The sequence below is a fragment of the Sus scrofa genome, chromosome 2 (assembly GCF_054392235.1).
Source record: "Sus scrofa isolate SSC_HxYL_T2T_F1_AM1 chromosome 2, Sscrofa_HxYL_maternal_Yorkshire_Landrace_v2.0, whole genome shotgun sequence".
NCBI classification, from domain to species: domain Eukaryota; kingdom Metazoa; phylum Chordata; class Mammalia; order Artiodactyla; family Suidae; genus Sus; species Sus scrofa.
The window spans coordinates 153,386,446-153,411,331 of NC_139384.1; the positions used below are offsets into that span (position 1 = coordinate 153,386,446).

Consider the following 24,886-nt stretch of genomic DNA (forward strand, 5'->3'; position numbering starts at 1 on the left):
GATGACTGCAGGAAAAGGAACTGCAAGCGCTAAATAAAGCTCTGTAGTGAGGAGCTGGGCATTTCAAATCCAGAAAGGAGGCCAGGATAGCCGCTGTGTGCGGAGCTGTCTTCCTAGTCTGTGTTGTCCCACAGAATTCTTACTGGATAATAAAAGAGAAAAAGCAGTTTAAGACTTTGGAGACCCGAATTGTCACCAGTGGTCCACATTTTTCATCTCAGATCAACATTTGACCTCCAAGTTCAAAATGTCTGGCTTTATGACATTTAGAACCAAACGTAAAGATTCCATTTACTTCATCTACAGATAGAATGCAAAATGGAGGCCATATTGACATGCTTATTCCAGCATTCCGTGTAAGAGCAAATTTAAAAAGGAACAACCTAAGTGACCAGCAATAAGGAAGTGGGTAAAATTAAGAAAAAATGCCTATCATGAAAAAGAGCAGGTCTGTGTGTACTGATATGGAAGGATACTTTTTTTTGTTGTTGACGGCACCCACAGCGTGTGGAAGTTTCCAAGCTGCTGCAGTGATGCCAGATCCTTAACCTGCTGCACCACAAAAGAACTCCAGGATACTCATAGGTCTGATTGAATTTTAGAATAATGTCTACAATAAAATCTTTTTTTTTGTTGTTGTTTTACAAAATTACATATATGTATAGAATTAGATGTACACCAAATAAAGTCCTGGAATAATCCATACCAAAATGTTTACAACTTGCCCTGAAAAGTTTGTGCGAAGTGGTCTTTACTTTTTATTTTTTGTAAAATTTCTGCACTGCTTAAAATTTTTCTGAGTCTTTTATTTCTATATTTTAAAACACAAATTTTAAAAAGTTCTTCAACTTCTAATCATGAACTCAGAAATATTGAAAACTGTGGCTCAACTATAAATCACACCTATCAGGCAAGGGAGCTGTGAGAAAAGTGAGTCTTTTTTGGTAACTCTGGATTTGCCTGAAGGGAAATGGATCCCAATTTTAAGTTTTTCTCTTTTGAAGTTTATGTAAGAGGTTATTACTCTTCACTACGTAGGTTTTAATATTACTGCAAACCCAAGCCATAAATAAAAAAATACAGCTATAGGAGTAAACTGACTCAGTTTATGCTGCCATTTACACTTTTAGAATGATTCTTTAGTCTGAAACCAGTCAACCACACTTAAGACAACTGTTTTTTTTGTCTTTTTTTTTTTTTTTGGCTGACCTTTGGCATATGCAGTTCCCAGGCCGAGGCAAGGATCAGATCAACACCGAAGATCCTCTAAGCCCCTGTGCCACACCAGGAATCAAACCTGCATCCCAGTGCTCCCAAGACTCTGCCAATCCCGTTTGGCCACAGCGGGAACTCCAAACGAGCTGTTTCTTTCCACACTTTCTACCATTTTGGTCACTCTTTAATTCAAATAATTCTCTGATCTGTTATGTCCCAACCCCAGTAAATAGGCAATAATAATTTGCTTTTTTTCCAGGAACTGTTCTAAATCCTTTCTAAGTATCAACTCAATTGCCAACAACTCAAGGGTCCTGAGGGAGATTATCGTCTCCATTTTAGAGATGAGGAAATTGAGGCAAACAGGTTAATTTACTTGCCCAAGATCACCTAACTAGGTCACTGAACTAGGATACAAATCCAGGCACTGTATCCCTTGAACTTACTATTCTTTAGTAAGTTTACAGTGACTAACAAGGCAAGTGCCTAATCTCAGGGAATTTACAGCCTGGTGAACACAGAGCAACAGTAACTTACACTCTCCTACGAAAGATGAGTAACAGTATTTATCCCAGTAGACTATTGTAGAGGAAGAGGAGTAATTAAACTCCTTGAAAAAATGTAAACAAGCTCAGTATGGATTGAAAACACTGAGATCAGGCTGAAAAAAAATTTAGGAAGTTTCTCTATTTCCTCAAAATGGAGCAGGGGGGGTTGGAAACATACTGCATATGAATTTCCCAATTTCTTTCCCCTGCTGTGTTCCTCTTTTTCTTAAAATATAACTGTTTCTTTTCCTACAAAAAAGAATCCGATTGGTCAGTCCATTAAATCCCACTAAAATACCACCTCAGAAGAGGACCTGATACCCCCTTCCCCTAAAAAAGACACATTATGAGGTGAAAATCACTTGTTTTTATTTCTTGTGGTCAAACAACTATGAAAATGATTTGCAATGCTACATATGATTAACTGCTTTGAAGAGCAGAAAGATAGCTACAGCATGGGAAAACATATGCAAACAAGCTTCACTGCCTTTAGACTAGACTCTAATTATCTCAGATGGCATCACAGAATAGCAATGGCAACTTCTGGTAAACTGAGAAACAGTAGCAAAGTCCTGTAGTGAAGCTGTGATTAATCAGTAAGTTGAACTGTTCCCTCCACTAATCCTACAACTTCCTTACATTTCTCTGTCTATACATCCTACTTCCTACAGGACAAACACCTAAAAAAGTGGTTCTTAAAGACAAATGAGAAAGAAATTCACATTTATATCTGTCGATATGACAAATCCAATAGAAGGCAGTGAAGAAAATGGCAACTACTGCAAAGTTATATAGTACCTAGTCCAGGTGATGAAACCAAAATTTTTCTTTCAATGCCGACTACTCTGAGGAATGAAATTAAGTATCAAAGCTCTCCTCACTTCTCCAGGAGTGATTCTAGCTCCTCCTGCAAAGAGCTGAGCTGCTCCTTTTCTCGGTCTTCCTTTTGTTTCAGTTCATCCAGCACGGCCTGAAATCTGTTCTTGAGAGCCAGATTTTCCACCTTCATGATCAGATCCTCCTGTCGCTTTGCCCTGTCCTGGGTCTCTTGGAGCTTGCCTTTCATGTTATCAATCTGTTTCTGAATTCCCATCACCAGCTGATTGGTTCCCTCATTTTCTTGGTGCTGTTCATCTGATTCATTGAGCTTGTCCTGTAGCTGCCTTTCCAGATCTTCCTCGGTGTCGATGATGTTTATATCTTCTTCATCTTGATGCTGTGTCTCATCTTCATCCTCACTGCTGCTGCTGAGGTCATTGAATATCTCCCGAAGCTCATCGTGTTCCAGTGAGTCATGGCCCTGCCTGTGGCCAGACATTCCTGGGGAAGAGATATCAAGGCCTTGATTTTCTGTTTCTTTTGTTTCATCTTCAGCAATTATTTCCCAGCGGGTACTGACAGCTTCGGCATCTGTGCTCAGCAAGCGCTTCACTTCTTTTTCCACATCCGGAGACTCAATGTACTTCTTCTTTGCTGTCTTTCGGAACCTTCTCTTTCGGACATTTTTTAGAGGCAGAGTAATTCCATGGTTCCATATAAATTTCTTCTCTTTGTCCTTATCCTTTTTCTTGCTTGCTTTGGGATCAGCAGTAGCAGCTGGTTCCTCCACAGGGGGATAGAGATCACCATCAACTGTAGAGACGAGCATCTGACAGATATCAGCTGTCTTGTAAAAGGTTTTTTTATCAATGGTTTTCAAACTCTCCATAACACAGGGCAGATCTACCAATTTTGAGGCCAGTGGGACCCGGTCCACTCTGACGATTCCATGACGCCCATCGGGGTGTAACTCAATTGTCAGTCTGTCCTTCAGGTTGACATGGCCAGACTGTACTGCCCGCCTCACCGTAGAGGCATATTCCGGAGGTAGGCGTAAGATAAACTGGCTCTCCAGTTCATGAGGAGCATCGTCTTTGCTCTTACTCATCTTTATTTCTCTGTGACTCACTTTTTCTCTATCAACCACTTGTTGGACTAAAAAGTTCCGGCTATGTCAACAGAAAGACTAGTTCGTCATAAATTGAAGTCTTTAAGTACAAAAAGCTCTAAGTAGAAAAGCACCTAAGCGTCTATTGTGAATTAAGGCCCAAGTCTTTCTAAAGACGCTGTGACTGAATATCAGTGGTTACAAACACTTATTAAGTCCTTTTAAATCTATTAGCTGCAATGCCAAGTTCCAACCTCTAGATGCCGCTGCAGGCCACCGGGGAGAGCTAGCTAGCAGGAAAGCAAATGGCCGCTCCTACGGAAGGATTTTTGGCACAGAAAGGAAGGCGCAGCAGAAACTCTCAATGCACAAACTCTCCCGGAACAAAGATATTCAAGAAGCGGGGCGTAGTGAGCTCTCTTCGCCTCGGGTACTTACAATCCAGTGACGATTATAAATCCAGTCTCTCCGGACCGAAGCGAAAGGAAAAGGAAGCCACTCGCAGCAAAGTGGCCGGGGCCCAGCGTCTCCTTCCCGATTCCTTTGTTCTTCCCAGCTCTTGGCAAAGCGATCCGCTAATGATTATCAGATCAGTAAAATGGATCAGGATGGGCAACGCGAAATCTCGCCGAGATTCGCAGCTCCAAGCGCCAGATTCTGCAGCTCAGCAGCTCGGCAGCGGAGCAGTTCGGCAGCGCGGCAAAGAAGCAGCTCGGCAGCGCAGCAGCTCCCAAGCTCTGTGGAACTCCGTCTGGAGCGCAGATCTAGCGGAAAAGGATGCTACGTCATCGCTTGGGCGGGAGGCGGCTGTGAGTGACGGCAGGCTTCTGGCGGAAGTTGGGGCGGACCCCGGCGCGCGCAGGCGCAACGTGCAATTACGTTGGCCAGCGTGAACTCTCATCTCGCGAGAATTTGGCTTTACGCGATAAGAATGAGACTTTCATAAGGAGCTATCGGTTTGGAAATACTTAGAGGGTACGATCCTGACCCCGCTAAGCCAGAACTTTTACAGAATCGCCCTGCGGCTGGATAGCTCCTAGGCGTCCAGATAGTTGCCGGAGATAGGGCGTCCGTGCGGAATGCGTCTTTGTTTCTGGAAACAACTCAGGTGCTCCCTAGGCTATATCCACTCTGGAGTCGCTACAAGAATTCATAACCAAACATGCAGTGGATTTTAAATACACAAATCAGTGGAGTAAGGACTTGCCGCCCACTGCGTAATTCTAAGTATGTGTATTGACTGTGAAAAATGTCCATAAGGAGCCCATGACTCAGGGTCCGTTTCTGTTTGAAGATACCCTGAGGAAACAGGGGTGATTCCTCTTCTTAATGTTTTGGACGTCGTTATACACGTAGACAGAGAAGGTGATGTTCTTCTGGAGGCCCATATTCATTTAGGACAGTTTTCTGAAAGATGAATGGTCTGATTAAAGTAGAATAGAATTGAAGTTATTACTCCCTGCCGCACATTTGCCAGTAATTTTTAAATTAGTTTGGAATTTTTAAAATTCTGCCTCCGCTGTTTGGATAACTGTTTTCTACTTGCCTGTTCTTCAGGTGGTCAGGTATTCTTCAACATGTATTTATATACTTTGGCCTAACATGTTCTTCAGGTGGTCAGGTATTCTTCAACATGTATTTATATACTTTGTAACCGTTTACACTCAGTCCTATTCATTTCCATTTATTTTTTTAATAGGATCATTTTGGTAGAGTATCAGAGTCATTAAAATTTTAATTCCTGTCCTCTAGAATATTAACACCTAAGTTTGAGAACTCACTTAAAATGTGATTAACATTTACAAAATTCACTTTATTTCTTTATTTATTGTCTCCCTCATTCAAGATTGGAAGCTCCATGTTAATCAGGGATGTGATACCATGTACATTTGGTTCCAGTGCCGAGTATCCAAACGTGGAAGATGGAAAACATTTGCTATTTGAATGAAACAGTGGCTCCATCCAGAAAAAAACAAATATAATCTAAATCCTCTAACAATTTGAGAGAGAAAATACATTCTATATCACCTTAAAATGAGATAGAGCCATTTAATATACATTTATTCTCCAGTCAAGGATGGTGCCAATTGTTATGAGGGGAGAGGTTTGCCTCTAGCTTGTGTGAACGTATCCCCTTTGGTTGTGGTAGACTGTGATACTGTGTATCACCTGGTGGAATTTAAACGGCTTTGCCATACTTGGGTCGTGTGGAAGTTCCCTGGCCAAGACTATCCAACACATTGCAGTTGCACCTGTGCCACAGCTGGGACAATGCTCTATCCTTAATCTGCAGCACTGCAAGGGAATTTCCCAGTTTGTTTTTTTCATGTTAAGATTGAAGGAAAATGATGCTCTTCCACATAATTGTACTTTAAAATTTTTTTTGAATTATTTTTTCTTTCCTATATAGTTTATTACAGAATATTGAGTAGATTTCTGTCATGCAGATGTACTTTAGTTCTTTGTTCTGTAATGCATAGAAGAATGTTAGCTGATGTATGTATAATTTCTTGGCTGATCTGTTCCCTCTTTTTGAAGGTGAAAGTTTCCAGTGTTCTTGTCCTTGAATTATATTTAACTTATTTCATAGATATAAGTTTAACATGCTAGTCTCTGCATAATGTTTTTTAACCCTATAAAACATGAGGCCATGCTTATACATGAAAATAATCCAGATATTGCTGTCCATTTTAATTGCCTAAGTTTTATGATGCTCAGATATCTTTGTCACAGAAAATAACTTGAGGTAAATCCTCTGCAGTTCTGAGTTATGAAAAGTATGATGTATTTCAGTTAGTAAACCTTTAAAAGGAAGATTGTCAGAGATAATTAAAAGGATCAACTGAAGTTTCCCCTAAAGTATCTGCATCCTTCAGTCCTGAAACCTATTTTCTGCTTTTCAGTTCACATTTTCTGAATGCTGGTTGTTTTTGTTGTTGTTGTTGTTGTTGTTTTGTTTTTTGTCTCTTTTTTAGGGCCACACTGGAAGCACATGGAAGTTCCTAGACCAGAGGTCAAATCAGAGCTGTAGCCACTGGCTTACACCTACATCTGCCAATAGCAATGCCAAATCCAAGCCACATCTGCCACAGCTCATGGCAATGCTGGATCCTTAACCCACTGAGCAAGGCCAGGGATTGAACCTGCATCCAAATGGATACTAGTCAGATTCGTTTCTGCTGAGCCACGACAGGAACTCCTGAATGCTATTTTTTGAGGGATAATTACATTGATCCTAAAGCTAAGGGCTCTGCCCTATCACCATTACCTTAATGTCTATTGATAAATCCACTTTTGTTTTTTTTTAATCAAATCTACTTGATGTATAGAAACACTGAGTTGATGAAGGAATTACACTCCTGTATTTGTTCCATGGAATATCTGGGATACAAGTGAGCCAAAGCTTTAGGGGGAGCAGTATCTTCCCCAGTGTGTTAACAAGTCTCAAAAGGCTTCCTACCTATGGTTAAGGAGTAGACAGTCAGGCTAATGCTCTATGATTGAAAATTCCCTTTAATAATCTTTGAGGTTTCTTACACTGTGGAGGTTAAAATTGTGAGTTATGGAAGAAGTTTTGCTTATATTTTGGAGATATAAAATTATAGGAGTGAGGAAATAGCAAATACCCCCCAAAAGTACTCCTATATGCTGTTGTGCATACGCAGTAAAAGCAGGTTAACTAACATATAGCAGTGTCCTGTATCACTAGGATGCTTTCTATAGAAAAAAAGACCAACCTGATTTACCCTGGTTTAAACAATAAAAGGATGTATTGTCTCAAAAACCAGGTAGACTAAAGCAGTTTTGTCCAATAGAAATATAATGTGAGCCACAGATGAAAGCTGCATTATTAAATTATCTAGTAAGCCCCTTAAAATGGCAAAAGGAAACATGTGAAATTAATTTCAATAATTTTTTTTGTCTTTTTAAGGCTGCACCCACGACACGTGGAAGTTCCCAGGCTAGGGGTTGAATTGGAGCTATAGCTGCCAGCCTACACCACAGCCACAGCAATGCAGGATCCAGGCCTCATCTGCAACCTACACCACAGCTCATAGAAACACCGGGTCCTTAACCCACCGAGCAAGGCCAGGAATCAAACCCACACCCTCATGGATACTAGCCATGTTCTTTACTGCTGAGCCACAACAAGAACTCCTCAATAACGTTTTATTTAACTTAATTATCAAAAATTTTATTTCAACATATAATCACATAGAAATTACTAATGATATATTTTACATAGTTATTTTGTACTCAATCTCCAAATCTGGTGTATATTTTACGCTTATCGCACATCTCAGTTTGGCCTAGCCAGGTTCCAAGCCCTCAGTCACCTTGAGATGAGCCACAATTCAAGTGCGGGTGACTACTGTATCAGACAGTTCCAGAAGTATGCCTGTCTTTAAGGATGATAGAATCATGGCCTCGCCCAAATTGTGTAGCTCTTCCTAATTTTGGAGCATGTACATTTATTTATACTTTATTATTCTTTCAGCTTTGCCCTCTTCTCCTTGTACACTTCCCAAGTCTGTGGTCATAAGAAACCTGCCAGCAGTAACGGAGGACCTTCCTTTCTTGTCCATGGTAAGTTCAGAGGGTGACTCTCCCCGGCCAAAATCTGTCTTTCAATTTGATTGGACCAGCTTAGGCCATGTACCTATCTCTGGCTCCATGCTAGTCACCAGGGGAACACCCTAAGTGTGTGATTTTCAAAATGGTGGGGACAGAGGGGGCATTTGATGATGTTTTGGAGATGTGTTGATTGTTGCATCTGTGGCAGTGGGATCTACTGGTATCTAGCAGGTAGAGGCCCAGGCATGCTGGTAAATATCCTACACTGCACTCACCATCCATCCCCCCACAGCATAGTTACCTGGCTTAAAATAGTACCAGGGTTGAGAAACCTTGCCTTAAGCTTTATTTTTAAATTATCAGTTGTTGTAATTGTTTTGTTAATTGTTTAACAATTATAATTGTTTGAAATACTGACAAGAGGAATAAGCACATTTTTAGTTTTGACCTATCAAAACCTACTAGGGCTGTGAATAGGTTCAGCTTGCCCTTAGGTTCATGGAGGGTGAACCCCATGAACACGGTGTTAGGAGAGAGGAAAGGGCATGAGCAAGTGTCTTAATCTATTTGAGCTGCTGTTAGAAAATACCATAAACTGAATGGCTTATAAAGAACAGAAATTTGGATTTCCCATTGTGGCACAGCAGAAATGAATCCAACTAGTATCTGTGAGGATGCGGATTCAATCCCTGGCCTTGCTCAGTTGATCAGGGATCTGGCGTTGGAGTTGGTTGTAGATGGGTTCACATCCTGCTTGGCTGTGGCTGTGGTGCAGACTGGCCGCTGTAGCTCCGATTCAACCCCTAGCCTGGGAATCTCTGTATGCCTCAGGTGCGGCCCTAAAAAGAAAAAAGAAAAAAAAAAAAAAAAAAGAGCAGAAAGATATTTCTCCGTTCTGGAGGCTGAGAACTTCCAGATAAAGGCACTGGCAGCCTCGGTGTCTGGTGAGGGCAGGCCCCCTTGTGGACAGATAGCAGTCTTTGTTTGCTGTAACCTGACAGGGTGGAAGGGGGGAGGGCGCTCTCCACAGGCTCTTTTACAAGGGCACTGATGCCATAAGGACTCCACCCTCGTGACCTGATCACCCCAAAGCCCTGCTTCTCAATACCATCACATTGATTAGGTTTCAACATGTGAGTTTTGAGGGGACATAAATATTCAGTCCATAGAAGCAGAGCAATGGTGCCCATGAAAGAGCTGGTTACTGCGAGGATTACAGTAGTATGCACGTGATTCCAAAAAGATACAAATGATCAAGAAGCACATGAAAAGATGCTCAGCATTATTAATCGTTAGGCAAGGACGTAGAATAATGAAATTCTTGTGTACTGTTGGTGACTGTACCCCGGAAGGGTACAGCCACCATGGAAAACAGATGATAGTTCCTCAGAAAATTAAAAACAGAATTACCACATGATCCAGCAATTCCACTTCTGTGGATATACCCCAAAGAATTGGAAGCAAGGTTCAAAGACATATTTGTACACTCCTGTTCATAGCTGCCTTATTCACAATGGCTAAAATTTAGATGCACCCTAAGTGTCCATCAATCAATGAATGCTTAAGTAAAACATGGTATATGTACATATAATAGAATATTATCTAGCCTTAAAAAGAAAGGAAGTTATTTCTTTTTTATTTTTTAGGGCCACACGCGCGGCATATGGAGGTTCCCAGGCTAGGGGTCAAATTGGAGCTACAGCTGCCAGCCTACACCACAGCCACAGCAATGCCAGATCCTACACCACAGCTCACAGCAGCGCTGGACACTTAACTCACTGAGTGAGGCCAGGAATCAAACCCGCATCCTCATGGATCCTAGTCAGGTTCGTTAACCGCTGAGCTGGAATTGCTGGAATTCCAGCAATTCTTTTTTTTAGTTCAAGTATCACTGGCCGACAACACTGTGTTATTTCCAGATACACAACATAGTCATTTGATATTTCTGTACATTGTAAAATGGTTACCACAATAAGTCTGTTACCATACAAATTATTACAGTATCATTGACTGTATTTCCCATGCTGTCCATTTCATCCTTGTGACTCATCCTTGTGATTTTGTAATTGGAAATTTGTACCTTTTAATATCCTTCACGTCTTTCACTTATCTTCCCACCCCTCTCCCTTCTGGCAACCACCTGTTTGTTCTCTATATCTGTGAATCTGTTTCTCTTTTGTTATGTTTGTTCCATTTATTTTGCTTTTTAAAATTGCACATGTAAGTGAAATCATACTATATTTGTCTTTTTCTGTTTGACTTATTTCAGTTGTCATGATACCATCTAGGTCCAGCGACATTTTCACAAATGACAAGATTTCATTCTTTTTATGACTGCATATGTATACACTGCATCTTATTTATGCTTTCATTTATTGATGGACGCTTAGGTTGTTTCCATATCTTGGCTATTATAAATAATGCTGCAGTGAGCATAGCGGTGCATATGTCTTTTCAAAGTGGGGTTTTCATTTTCCTCAGAAATATACCCAGAAGTGGAATTGCTGGATCTTGTGGTAGTTCTATTTTTAATATTTAAGGAACCTCTATATCGTTTCAAACACAAAGGGAATTCTGACATGTGCTGCAACGTAGATGGACTTTGAGGATATTAGGCTGTGTAAAATAAGTCAATCACAAAAAAGACAAAGACTGTATGATTCCACTTACATGAGGCATTTAAAGTAGTTAAAATCATAGAGACAGTGAGTAGAATGGTGTGTGCCAGGGCCTGGAGAGAGGGGAGAATGAGGAGTTACTATTTAATGGGTATAGGTTTCAGTTTTACAAGATAAAGAGTTCTGATGGATGGTGGTGGTGGTTGCACAGCAGTGTGAATGTATTTAATAGCACTGAACTGTACATTTAAAAATGGTTAGGTTAGGAGTTCCCCTTGCGGTGCAGTTGGTTAATGATCCAGTTGTTTCTGTGAAGGTGCCAGTTTGACCCGTGGCCTGGTGCAGTGGGTTAAGAATCCTCTGCTGGGAGTTCCCATCCTAGCTCATCGGTAACAAACCCGACCAGTATCCATTAGGATTCAGGTTCCATCCCTGGCCTCTCTCAGTGGGTTAAGGATCCGGTGCTGCTGTGAGCTGTGGTGTAGGTATCTCCCGAGGCTCAGATCCCGAGTTCCTGTGACTATGGTGCAGTGAAGTCTGGCAGCTGCAGTTCCGATTTTTTTTTTTTTTTTGTCATTTTTCCATTTCTTGGGCCACTCCCTCGGCATATGGAGGTTCCCAGGCTAGGGGTCAAATCGGAGCTGTAGCTGCCAGCCTACGCCAGAGACACAGCAACGCAGGATCCAAGCCTCGTCTGCAACTTACACCACAGCTCACGGCAATGCTGGATCGTTAACCCACTGAGCAAGGGCAGGGATCGAACCTGCAACCTCATGGTTCCTATTCGGATTCGTTAACCACTGCGCCACGATGGGAACTTCTGCAGTTCTGATTTTACCCATAGCCTGGGAACTTCCATATTCCTTGGGTGCAGCCCTAAAAAGCAAAAACAAAGAGGAAAAAAGGAAGGAAGGAAGGAAGGGGAGAAAGAAAGAAAGGAAGAAAGAAAGAAAGAGGAGTTCCCGTCGTGGCTCAGTGGTTAACAAACCCGACTAGCATCCATGAGGACTCAGGTTTGATCCCTAGCCTCGCTCAGTGGATTAAGGATCTGGTGTTGCTGTGAGCTGTGGTGTAGGTTGCAGACGTGACTCGGATCCCATGTTGCCGTGGCTGTGGCATAGGCGGCTACAGCTCTAATTCAACCCCTAACCTGGGAGCCTCCATATGCCTCCAATGTGGCCCTAAAAACCAAAAAGACAAAAAAAGAAAAAAAAAGGGAGTTCCCGTCGTGGCGCACTGGTTAATGAATCCGACTAGGAACCATGAGGTTGCGGGTTCAGTCCCTGGCCTTGCTCAGTGGGTTAAGGATCCAGCATTGCCGTGAGCTGTGGTGTAGGTCACAGACTCGGCTCGGATCCCACGTTGCTGTGGCTCTGGTGAAGGCTGGTGGCTACAGCTCTGATTAGACCCCTAGCCTGGGAACCTCCATATGCCTTGGGAAGAAGCCCTAGAAAAGGCAAAAAAAAAAAAAAAAAAAAAAGAAAGGTAGGAAGAAAAAGGAAAAAGAATCCCGAGTTGCTGCAGTTGCATTACATCTTTGGCTGGGACTCAATCCCCGGCCCAGGAACTTCCATACACAGCCAGTGTGGCTGAAAAAGGGTGGCCAGGGGGCGGCTAAGTTGGCAAATTCTATGTGTATTTTACCACAATTAAAAACTATATTTGGGGGAGTTCCCGTCGTGGCGCAGTGGTTAACGAATCCCACTAGGAACCATGAGGTTGTGGGTTTGGTCCCTGCCCTTGCTCAGTGGGTTGAGGATCCGGCGTTGCCGTGAGCTGTGGTGTAGGTTGCAGACGTGGCTCGGATCCGGAGTTGCTGTGGCTCTGGCCTAGGCCAGAGGCTACAGCTCCGATTCGACCCCTAGCCTGGGAACCTCCATATGCCTCGGGAGCGGCCCAAGAATAGCAAAAAGACAAGACAAAACAAAAAACACTATATTTGGGAGGTCCCACTGTGGCACGACAGGATCAGTGGCATTTTGGAGGTTCTGCCGCAGGTTTGATTCCCTGGCCCAGCACAGTGGGTTAAGGATCCCATGTTGCCACAGCTGTGGCTTAAATCACAACTGCTGCTGGGATCTGAATCCTGGCCTGGAAACTCCGTATGCCAAGGGGTAGCTAAAAAAAAAAAAAAAAAAGTATATTTATTTTAAAAGTTTGCATAAGTATTCTTTACATCAGTAATTATATAGTGCAATTACATACCAATACTTTAAAATTTCTATTGTTATTTTCTACCTATTTATAGTGTAAATTTCTTTTATACAATAGCATTTACAGTGAGAATTTACTTTTTTGTTTGGTTCTTTCCTATGAAGTTCCTGGGCTAGGGGTCCCAAGGGAGCTGCAGCTGCCGGTCTATACCACAGCCACACCAGGTCCAACCTGCATCTGTGACCTACAGCATAGCTTGTGGCAACGCCAGATCCTCAACCCACTCATCAAGGTCAGAGATCAAACCTGCATCCTCACGGACACTGTGTCAGGTTCTTAACCCTCTGAGCCACAACAGGAACTCTGTGAATTTCCTTGTCTCATGTAAATTTCTTTTTACAATGGGTAATTCCTTGAGTAAAAAAAAAAAGAAAAAAGAAAAAGAAGCATCAATAGTTTTTTCAGAAGGAAGTGTCAAAAGGGAAATTCTGTAAGAATTTTTACGTCAACATGAATTTTAATAAAACATTTGATTTAAATTTGTGCAAATACCATTCTACTAATGTTTTGTCAAAGAGGAGTGACTTGTAGCCTTTGGACTAGATCACGGTATTGTAAAATAAGCCCCCAAAGAAAGCAGAGTCGCCTGTGAGGACTTTGAGAAATAAATGACCAGCGGTCGATCTCGGGCTGGACCTCTGGGTGCCGCTGTTGGCCGACCCGAGGCTGGAGCGAAACAAAGGAGTCCCTGCGGCGATTCGGCCGCAGAGATCCCTGCCGACTTTTGAAAAACACATCAGCAGCGGGCTCTGCATGCCATCTCTCCCACAGTCTGTTCCAGATATCTGGGCAGGGGGAGCCGCTGCCTCTTCTTTCCAGCGCACCTTGGTAATCCCGGGAGTGACAGCAACGAGGTGCATTCGGATCCACAAAGCAGCATCGAGAAGAGAGGAAGCCTCCTCACCCGTAGGCGGTACGGTAGGTGCCGGAGCGCAGGAAGCCTTGCTTCCCCTCCCGTTGGCTTTGCTCAGCCTAGTGAACGATTCTAGAAGAGATAGCTAAGGATTTAAAAGTGGAGAATCTCACCCGAGATGTGCATCTCGTGACCAGAACCTTGGGCGGGTGCTGAGAAGCCTCTACTGCCAGCCAAGAGAGCAGGGAGAAACAAGAGAATGACAGAGGAGATTAGCCGATAGGCCAGAGGAAGCCCCGAGGCTCCTGGAATCTGAAACCGCAGTGGAAATCCTAGAAATGCTTTTCATATAAATGTATTTATCCTGGATATAAATAACGTACGGATATTAGTGCAGCCCTTTTGTTTTGAAAATTCAGGAAGACATCTGAATAGGGGCAAAGTTTATTCCTAAACTGCAGTAGATATGGATGCTGCAAGTAATTCTCTACAGATTTATCGGTTTAGTTTCCATTAACGATCTCCCCCCACTGCCAGAAGTAAAAGAGAGCGCCAGGGCAGTAAATACTCTGGTCGTTTATTGGAGAAGTCTGACTGCTGGAGCAGCACTGCCACCGCTTAGTGGTGAGGAGGAGGCAGGGCGCTCAGGGCAAGGTGCAAGTCTTGGATGCTAATGCCAGTCCTCTGAACCTGAACCACAGAGAGTTCAGCAGAGACCGTCTGCAGGAAGACTTGCCCTCCAGCTCCTTGTCTGCATTCTTCAGCTCATCCCTGCTGATGCAGATGACACCCTTAGGGGGGAGGTCTCCATGCTTTACAGTTTCACAGGGCATTCAGAACAGATCCAGCAACAGCAGCACTGTCTCTGAGTTTGAAGAGTGACAGTTACGTCCCGGCATAGAAGAGAAGCCTGGAGAGCGTTAAGAGCCTATTTCACAATCCTGCTTGAACTGGAGGTTGAGAACTAAAATGCAGTACCTGGACTAGACTTTCATAGGGTGTCTAGTCCTGTTAAAGAGCTAAGAACTGTGGTTGCACTAATCCAAATAGCCGGACTCAGCAAGTTGCTTAAAGGGAGAGGTGAAAGATGTCGTGAAGAGTAATAAACACACAGCCAAACATCACCGCTGGCAGATGGAATTGTAAACTGGGAGCAGACGTGCACCAGCAAGGGCAGGCTGTCCTCTAGTGCCAGCATCGGCCTGCAGGTGACCCACATCCACAAAAACCCTCGAGTTTTCCAGCTGTCCTACCGCATGGTCCAGGTGACAGGGACCACTTACCCGGAGCCCCCGTTGCACACTTCAGCGCTTCTGACTCGAACTTGGAGCCTAAGCACCTCCTCTTCCTTTCTGACCGTCGACCTAGGTGGTGTTGTCTTACGTGTGGGTGAGCATAGAGCATGGAGGTGTTCACTGTCGCCTGCGTTTGTGCTGACTCTGCGGCCCATGACCAAGGTTCACCTGGGCTTGCTATCATCCTGAGCCTGCCCGTGATGGTGGACCACCGCTGCAAACACATGCAGAAGATGCGCTGTACGAGGAGCTGCAACTGGAAGTCATGTCCCTCAACGATGGGGGACCATGTAGTATGCAGCCCAACTGCCTGGTGCCCAAGGTGGACACTGACTGGGGTGCAATGCCTGACTGTTCTATCAGGTACTTCAGACCACTAATCTGACTCTTGAACCTGACGATGCACCAGAGCAAGATGTGCACTGCAGCACTGGGGTGACAGAGACACTGCTGTCTGGGGCTTGCTGGTCACCATGCTCAGTGATGGCAGTTGTCATGCTCCAGCCAGTCTTTCCCTCCCGTTTGCAGGGGTTGTGGCTGCACCTTAGAGACCACCTGGCATCTACTGCCAGAGCTATAGTTTTACCTGCTTGTGGCCTTGGCCTTGATCTTCCTGCTTTTCCTCTTAGCAGTGACTCTGGCCATTGCCCAGTGCCTGCGATGCTCCTCCAGCCCTGCTTTCAGCCTGGTCTCTGGTCCAAGCCTGAATTTAGAGTTGCTGTCACTTCAGCAAGAGAGATTTGCCCTATTTCTATAACCGATATTACATTGGATTCAAAGGTATACCTGTGAGGCTTAACACTTCTGTTTCATAAATATCAACCTGCTGTAAGCAATCCTGCTATAATTTTTTGTTGTGTTGAGGGGCATGAGGAGAGTTCTCCAAGTCTCTTTGCTAGTTTCTATGTGTATTTTGATTTGTTTCATTAGCCCAGAAAATTCCTTTGGGCAAAACTTAATGTATATTCTGAAAAGTTATGATTCCTACTAAAGAGATTTTCCTTGTAATTTTGATGGAGGTTCAGTACATCTTTAGGTTTCTATTCTTGGGCTCCATTATGCTTGTTGTCGAGGAGCTGAGAAACTATAGATTTGGTTACATAGGAACAGAGATTCTCTCCCCAAGAACTTTTCTTGTTTCCTTTCTTTCATCATTTTCCAAACATGGTGCCCATGGGTTGGCTGCCAGTATCTGGCCCAATATCTGTTCTTAAAAAATGTCAACGTCTGAAATGCAGAGATCATTCTTTCCTTACTTTTGTGTAAAGATAAATAAATCACACTAATCCCCAAGACATTTTAGTTAGTAATCGTTTACTCATTTTGCAATAAGTAAGAGAAGGAAGGAAATCTAATTTTAAAATCTTGCTGTTTTAGAAAAACAACCTCTCTTGGAGAAAATATTGTGTGGATGTAAGACAGTACATATTACCTTAATGTAGCCTCTCTAAAAATAAAGATGTGGCCTTTTTCTTTTCAGTTTTGAAAAGTAATATCACTACCTCTTGTGTCTCTTAAAGTCTAAATCAGCTATTGATAGGATATTTTTTCCAGTGAAATTCCGAGACCCTAGTGTTATTTTATTCAAAACATATTACTTTCAGGTGAGTTAAAGGTTTTTTTAAAAGCCCATATTAAAGGTCTTTTTAAAAGCACATAGTACATAGACACTTAAGTAAAAGAGGAAAAGTAAAGATGGAGTAAAACATGTCTTTCAAATTCCAAGGTCTCTGCTAAATATTCAGAGCACAATGGATAGGAAATGGGACAGTCCCAGTTTTAAAGCCTTGCTTACACTCTAAAAGTTTATTTTTCCCTTCACTTTCTTTCACTCTATAGTCAAAAGGCAGTTTTCCATATGATCTGGGAAATTATCACATGGTCAAGATATACGACAGGGGTGTTCCCATCGTGGCTTAGCAGTTAACAAACCCGACTAGAATCCATGAGTTGCAGGTTCGATCCCTGGCCTCGATGAGTGGGTTAAGGATCTGGCGTTGCCGTGAGCTGTGGTGTAGGTCGCAAATGCTGCTCGGATCCCACGTTGCTGTGGCTCTGACGTAGGCTGGCAGCTACAGCTCTGATTGGACTCCTTGCCTGGGAACCTCCATGTGCCACGGATGCAGCCCTAAAAAGGCCACACAAAAAAAAAGAAAAAGAAAAAGAAAAAAAAAAGATGTATTATAGAAGAAACGGAGGTAGGAATTTTCCTCCTTTTGTTGTATTTCCTGAATAGCAAATAGGGAAAGCAGATAGCTTGGGAAGACTGGAATTCTTCCCAAGAATTGTAATGTTGTAACGGAGCAATATGTAGATATAATTAATTAAATGAACATAGTCATTTTTCCTTTTCATAGTTATATTGTATACTTCTTAGCTATTTTCTTGAAAATAAACTAAGGAAAGATCAGGTTAACGAGAGGACAAGTTTGTGTTATCTAGGAGTGCAGTAACAGGTTAGGGCTCTGGGTGTCGCTGTTCACTAGTCTGGGAGACAGAGGCGGCGCACACGGGGAGGGGGCTTCCGAGAACCTTCATCACCGCCAGGCTGGAAACAGTCTCCCTGGGGCTGCCGAGATCCTACTTCTGGACCACTTTGTGCTGTGAATTCTCCTGAAAAGTCAGCTAATTTAGACTCAGAAAAGCAGAGAAACAATCCCCTTGGTGCCGGACTGGGAGAAAATCACAAAGCAAGAGAGCAATGGCGATTCGAGTGAAGGCGCTCGGCGGCAGCAGACTGGTCCTGCTGTTCCTTTCTCTGGGGCTCTTGTTGGCAGCCCAGGCTGGGAAGATCCTCTACTCGGTACCCGAAGAGACAGACAAAGGTTTCTTCGTGGGCAACATTGCCAAAGACCTGGGGCTACAACCTCAGGAGCTGGCCGAGCGCGGAGTCCGCATCGTCTCCAGAGGTAGGACGCAGCTCTTTGCTCTGAACGCGCGAAGCGGCAGCCTGGTCACCGCGGGCCGCATAGACCGGGAGGAGCTCTGCGCCCAGAGCGCACGGTGTTCGGTGAATTTTAATGTCTTGGTGGAGGATAAAATGAAGCTTTTCCCTGTGGAAGTGGAAATAATTGATATTAATGACAATACTCCCCAATTCCAATTAGAGGAAGTAGAATTTAAAATGAATGAAATAACCACTCCAGGTACCAGGATCCCTCTGCCTTTTGGGCAAGACCTTGATGTGGGTATAAATTCGCTCCAGAGCTACCAGCTCAGCTCCAACCCTCATTTCTCCCTGGATGTGCAACAGGGATCCGATGGGTCCCAACAGCCAGAGATGGTGCTGCAGAGTCCCCTAGATAGGGAAGAAGAAGCTGTCCACCACCTCCTCCTCAGTGCTTTTGACGGAGGCAGCCCAGTCCGTTCAGGAACCCTCCGAATTCGCGTTCAGGTGGTGGATGCAAATGACAACCCTCCAACATTTACTCAAGCACAGTATCTCACCAGTGTCCCTGAGAACCTGCCTCTGGGTACTCAGCTGCTCACGGTAAAAGCCACCGACCCAGACGAAGGAGCCAATGGCGAAGTAACATACTCATTTCACAATGTAGACCACAAAGTGGCACAAGTATTTCACTTGGATTCTTATACAGGAGAAATATCAAATAAAGAACCTCTGAATTTCGAAGAATACACAGTTTATCCAATGGAAGTTCAAGCTCAGGATGGTGCAGGCCTCATGGCCAGAGCTAAGGTGCTGGTCAAAGTTCTGGACATAAATGATAATGCCCCAGAGGTGACCATCACCTCTGTCACCACTGCAGTCCCAGAAAACTTTCCTCCTGGGGCCATAATTGCTCTTATCAGTGTGCATGACCAGGACTCCGGAGACAATGGTCACACTACATGTTCCATTCCTGGAAATCTACCCTTTAAATTAGAAAAGTTAGATGATAATTATTACCATTTGGTGACAGAAAGGACAATGGACAGAGAACTTACCTCCAGGTACAACATCACAGTAACAGCGACGGATCAGGGAACTCCAGCTCTATCTACCGAAGCACACATTTCACTGCAAGTGACAGATATCAATGACAACCCTCCTGTCTTCCCCCAAGACTCCTACTCGACCTACATTCCAGAAAATAACCCCAGAGGTGCCTCCATTTTCTCTGTGACAGCTTCCGATGCTGACAGCGATGAGAACGGGCAAATCACTTATTCCCTGGCGGAGGATACCATCCAGGGGGCGCCTCTATCCTCCTATGTCTCCATCAACTCAGACACCGGAGTCCTGTATGCACTGCGCTCCTTTGACTATGAGCAGTTCCGGGATCTTCATCTGAGAGTGATGGCTCATGACAGCGGAGACCCGCCGCTCAGCAGCAACATGTCACTGGGCATATTCGTGCTGGACCAGAATGACAACATACCTGAGATTCTGTACCCCGCCCTCCCCACCGATGGCTCCACGGGTGTAGAGCTGGCACCCCGCTCTGCAGAGCCCGGCTACCTGGTGACCAAGGTGGTGGCAGTGGACAGAGACTCGGGCCAGAACGCCTGGCTGTCCTACCGCCTGCTCAAGGCCAGCGAGCCCGGGCTCTTCGCGGTGGGGCTGCACACGGGCGAGGTGCGCACAGCGCGGGCCCTGCTGGACAGAGACGCCCTCAAGCAGAGCCTGGTGGTGGCGGTCCAGGACCACGGCCAGCCCCCCCTCTCGGCCACTGTCACACTCACTGTGGCCGTGGCGGACAGCTTCCCAGATGTGCTGGCCGACTTGGACAGCATCGAATCTTCCACTGACCGGGACAACTCCAGCCTCACGCTGTACCTGGTGGTAGCGGTGGCGGCGGTCTCCTGTGTCTTCCTGGCCTTTGTCATCGTGCTGCTGGCGCTCAGGCTGAGGCGCTGGCACCTGTCGCGTGTGCTGCAGGCGTCAGGAGGCGGACTGGGTGGCGTGCCCGCGTCCCACTTCGTGGGCGTGGACGGGGTGCGGGCTTTCCTGCAGACCTATTCGCACGAGGTGTCGCTCACCGCGGACTCGCGGGGGAGCCACGTGATCTTCCCGCAGCCCAACTATGCGGACACGCTCATCAGCCAGGAGAGCTGCGGGAAAAAGGATTTTCTCTCAGCACCTCAATCTTTACTTGAAGACAAAAAGGAAACATTTTCTCAGGTAAACTTTTCAGAGTAAATTTATCTAGAAAAAAAATAATTCCTGAGTTTACTTACTTGCTTTGACCCTGTACTACTAACACGTCTCTATTTTTCATATATCTTCATAGATTTGTCTTTACAGATCCTGGGAAATCATTATGGTTTATGTCCAAGTATATGTATAATTGTTCCTTCAAAAAGGAGATTGTAATTAATCATGAGTAGGTGGTTGGACTAAAGAGCCCTGCATCAGAAACAGAGGTTTGGTCTCTAACATTTTTTGCTTGCTTCTGGCCAAAAAAAAATGTATTTTTCTCTGCTTACTGTCCTCTTATCTGTCAAGGACTGGGTTTGACTAGGAAAGGGCCACCAGTGTGTATGTGACTCACACTGTTTTCAAATGTCCTTAAGTTATAAACATCTAATTTATCCCTAAATTTAATGCCCATGTCATCTGTCAGGGTGATGCTTTATTTGAGGGTATTTGATGAAGTAATGATTGTCTAAAGTAGTATTTTTTTTTCTTTTTAGGGCATATGTAGGTTCCCAGGCTAGGGGTCGAATCAGAGCTGTAGCCACTGGCCTTTGCCACAGCCACAGCAACCCAGGATCCGAGCCATGTCCGTGACCTACACTACAGCTCACACCAACGCCAGATCCTTAACTCACTGATCGAGGCCAGGGATAGAACCTGCGTCCTCATGGATGCTGGTCAGATTCGTTTCCACTGAGCCACCATGGGAACTCCTCTTTTTCTTTTTTTAAATGATTTTTATTTTTTCCATCGCAGTTGGTTTACAGTGTTGTGTCAATTTTTACTGTACAGCAAAGTGACCCAGTCACACACACACACACACACACACACACACACACACACACACACATACATTCTTTTTCTCACATTATCATAAAGTAGTCTTTTAAGTTGTATTTTAAAATTATATCAATAAGCGGCAACTTTAAACTATTGTTGAATATCTTAGCCCTTTGTTTAGTCATTTCTTTTGATATGTTTTATGCATGCTCAAGAGTACATCAAATGTTTAAGTAACTTATGAAATGAAGTAATAAAATGAATGACAGAAAGTTTACTCTGTAACTTGAGAAGTAGTTTGAAGCCTCCTGACTTGTATATTGTGCCTATAATGTAAACAACTAACACAGGTCAAGAATATATTCCATTTTAATACGTGTTAGCTCTTCACAAGAAATGCATCACAGAGGGATAAGTTCATGCTTTGACATGCTTACTCTCTTCCAATAAATTAAGGAGATATATGAAATATAAAAAGAAGAAAGCAGAGGCATTATAAGGCACAAATCAAAGGTGAATATACAAATGGACTGAAGATGGGACAGAACGTGGTGAGTTGGGCTAAAACTGGAGTGAGAATTCTAATCTTGGACTTAGATGAAGGCAGTGAAGTTTGAGGGATTGTTCCAGCAGCCTAATAGGGACAGAAAGACTTTGAGCTCCACAAGGAACCTGAACTAGGCTTACGCTTTGAATCTAAAATAAGCAATTAAGCCCCTCAGCTATTTACAAAGGGGGAATCACGTAAAAATGTTGCCTGCAGTTCCTATAGTCAGAATTTGTTGCAAGACGCAGACCCAGGGTATTAAGCAGACACCGATGCTGGCTTCGGAAAATGAACACTACGTCTCTCAGGCCTGAGCTGTGATACTCAGAATACCACTGTTGAATACCAATAACTTGCCATTTAAAGACCTAGTTATGGCCTGGGACCTGGTGTCTTCTGGAACTTATTGCTAATGAGAATTTTCTGTCAACAAATTGTCATTATTTTTTAGGTAATCTTTGTTTTCTCTGGTGGTTTTTAAAAAGTTTCTATCATTCTTGCTGTGCGTCTAAGTGTGGATTTTTATTTTCTGTTTGGTACCAAGAGTGTACTCTCAATAACATAAGTTGTTGTAACTGACATTTTTCTCCTCTCTTATAATTTAAAACTTTGATTCTGTGTATTTGTAAATGAGCTTTTTACCTATAAAACATTGAGATTGTCACGTTGGATGATTTTTTAAATCCACCTATTATGCTGAGAAAATAACATGCTTAAAACAAAATTATACTGAAATTCGAAAATAAAGTTATAGATAGATACACACATACACACACTCCACGAACAAGAAAGCAGTCATGTCAATAGTAATATAACACCAAAGTAGTGTTTAAGGCAACATTAGTGATGACGATTTTTTTTTTACTGACCTGATCATAATTATCAAAAGAACAACCAAAAGATATAAAAATTATGAGCTCCTATCACCAAATAATATAGCTTTGAGGATAATACCAGAATATTTCTAACATGGTTCCGTAAGAAATGATACATCCCACAAGCAGAAAACTACTGGGCACACAGAAGATTTGAGCACCAGAATCTATAGGTTTTATGACAGATCTGTGTAGAATTCTATACGCAACAAATATAGAACCGCCATTTTCATGTGAAAATATGGAGAATCTACGACAGTTTACTACATAGTCATCACAAAGAAGCAAATTTCAAAGTACCAGTAATATACATGCCTTGTAACATGTACTTAGATAACAAAATGGTTAGTGTGAAAAAGGGAAGGGTTAGTAGAGGGACAAACCTCCAGGTGTAAGAGGAATGAGGCCTTGGCACCTAATGGAGAGCGTGGAGGCGATAGTCGGATTGTATAATGGAGATTTGCTCTGAGTGGAAACTAATGCTCTCTCACCCACACAGAAAGGTGTACATGTGAGGTGATGGATGTTAACGGTGGTGGGAATTCACTCGGTAGAAGGAATCCTTTCACAATATACACACATATCAAAGCATCATGTGGCACACTTTAAACACCTTACAATCTTATTTGTCAATTATACCTCAGAAAAGCTGGAAAAATCACAAAGCAAACATTTTAAAGCAGTAAAAAAGGAAAAAAAAATTGGGCCCTTAAATCTACACGCCTAAATTACTGTTGGATATAAAAAAACACAATGGAAATAGAAACTACAAAAATTACGATATTTATTTGAAATTGTGGAATGCAGCTAGAAGAGTATGGAGAGGTAAATTTATGGATGACAATAATAATTAAAAACAAATGAATTAAAATAAGTGAATTTAGCTTGCCACTCGAGAAACAAGGCAAGAAATATGTATCAACATACATTTCAAGAAAATAATAGGGATTTTGTGGGAGCAGAGTGGTAGTAGGTGCTCTTGAATCCTCACTGTTGCAGTTTCCCTGTCCAGCTTCCTCACAGTGGCCCAGTAGCAAAACAAAAGATGTCTGAATATACTGGGGTAAGAGAAGATAAGAATGGTGAGCTCCCTGAAGTACTATCAGAAGAGGATCGACCGTGCTGTGGTCCACAGTTACAGCCCAGGTTTTCAGGGGTGTGTGGGCTGCCCTGCAGAAATCCAGTGTCTCAGTATACGAGAGGCGTCTACCTGGTCGAAGGAATTCCGCATGCCCCTCATGCTGGCTACGGGAATCTGGTGTATGTTGTCAACTATCCTAAAGACAGCAAAAGAAGAATGGATGGGACAGATCCTTCATCAGCTGTGACAGTGAAAAGAGAAGTCCAGACAACATCTGATGTAATAGTGTTGGGTCGCCCATGGAAAACAACCAAACAGGATCTAAAAGAATATTTTAGTACCTTTGGAAAGGTGCTTAGGGTTCAAGTCAAGAAAAATGTTAAAACTCATCACTCAAAGGGGTTTGGCTTTGTTCATTTTGTGGAATATGAAACCCAGGTGAAAGTCATATCACAGCGACATATGGTGGAGAGACAATGGTGTGACTGTAACCTTTGAAATTCTAAGCAAAGCCCAGATGAGCCTTTGCGAAGCAGAAGGGTGTTGGTTGGACATTGTGCAGAGGACATGACTGCTGATGCGTTACAGCAGTGGTGGCTGTCTTCATTCCAAGCCATTCAGGGCTTTTGCTTTTGTTACATTTGCAGATGATCAGGTCACCCGGTTTCTTTCAAGGTAGTAACCTGGGCAGAGAGATGACCTTGGTGCTTTTAGCGTTAATCCAGTGATGATGACTGCAGCCCCGGCAGCGCTACAGAGCAGCTGGGGTATGATGGGCATGTAGGTGGTCAGCAGAACCAGGCCCATCAGGTAAAAACCAAAGCCAAGAAAACATGCAGAGGGAGTCAAACGAGGCCTCTGGAAATAACTCTTATAGTGGTTCTAATTCAGCTGCAGCAGTTGGCTGGGGATCAGCATCAAATGCAGGGTCAGGCAGTGGTTTGTTTTATTTTGTTTTAATTTATGGCAGCTCCCATGGCATATGGAAGGTCCCCGGCCAGGGACTGAATCTGAGCCACCGCTGCCACCTACCCCACACTTGTGGCAATGCTGGATCCTTTAACCCACTGTGCTGGGCCAGGGGTCAAACCTATGCCTCCTCAGCAAACAGGGTGACTGCAGCAGTTGCATTCTTTTTTTGTTTTGTTTTGTTTTCTTGTCTTTTTGCCATTTCTTGGGCCGCTCCTGGGGCATATGGAGGTTCTCAGGCTAGGGGTCCAA

At 43.5% G+C, this 24,886-nt stretch overlaps 2 protein-coding genes, 1 non-coding gene and 1 pseudogene across 5 annotated transcripts in view; 3 read left to right on the top strand and 1 right to left on the bottom strand.

Moving 5' to 3' along the window:
- Positions 1-2,110: 2,110 nt before the first annotated feature.
- On the bottom strand, positions 2,111-4,472 carry TAF7 (TATA-box binding protein associated factor 7). The gene has a single exon (XM_005661764.3). It carries the CDS (start codon positions 3,688-3,690, stop codon positions 2,641-2,643), a length of 1,050 nt encoding a protein of 349 aa, XP_005661821.1. The 5' UTR covers positions 3,691-4,472; the 3' UTR covers positions 2,111-2,640.
- Positions 4,473-4,596: 124 nt separating this feature from the next.
- On the top strand, positions 4,597-16,738 carry LOC100515772 (uncharacterized). 2 transcript variants are annotated; one of them, XR_014838931.1, is made up of 4 exons: positions 4,597-5,255; positions 8,189-8,277; positions 13,202-13,261; positions 13,309-16,738. It is a non-coding gene; the product is annotated as an uncharacterized LOC100515772 (transcript). The 2 variants fall into 2 exon arrangements; XR_014838932.1 differs by lacking the exon at positions 13,202-13,261 and having other exon boundaries at positions 4,597-5,311; positions 13,869-16,738.
- A 1,058-nt stretch (positions 16,739-17,796) lies between these two features.
- The window catches only part of LOC100736974 (protocadherin gamma-C4), a 189,180-nt gene continuing 182,090 nt past the window's right edge, over positions 17,797-24,886 (top strand). Inside the window, exon 1 of the mRNA XM_085014854.1 lies at positions 17,797-20,367. Within this exon, the coding sequence (XP_084870980.1) occupies positions 17,947-20,367 (2,421 nt within the window). The 5' untranslated portion in view covers positions 17,797-17,946. The remainder of the gene's footprint in view (positions 20,368-24,886) is intronic.
- On the top strand, positions 21,058-24,469 carry LOC102162730 (TAR DNA-binding protein 43 pseudogene; annotated as a pseudogene). Its single transcript, XR_014838929.1, has one exon. The product of XR_014838929.1 is annotated as a TAR DNA-binding protein 43 pseudogene (transcript).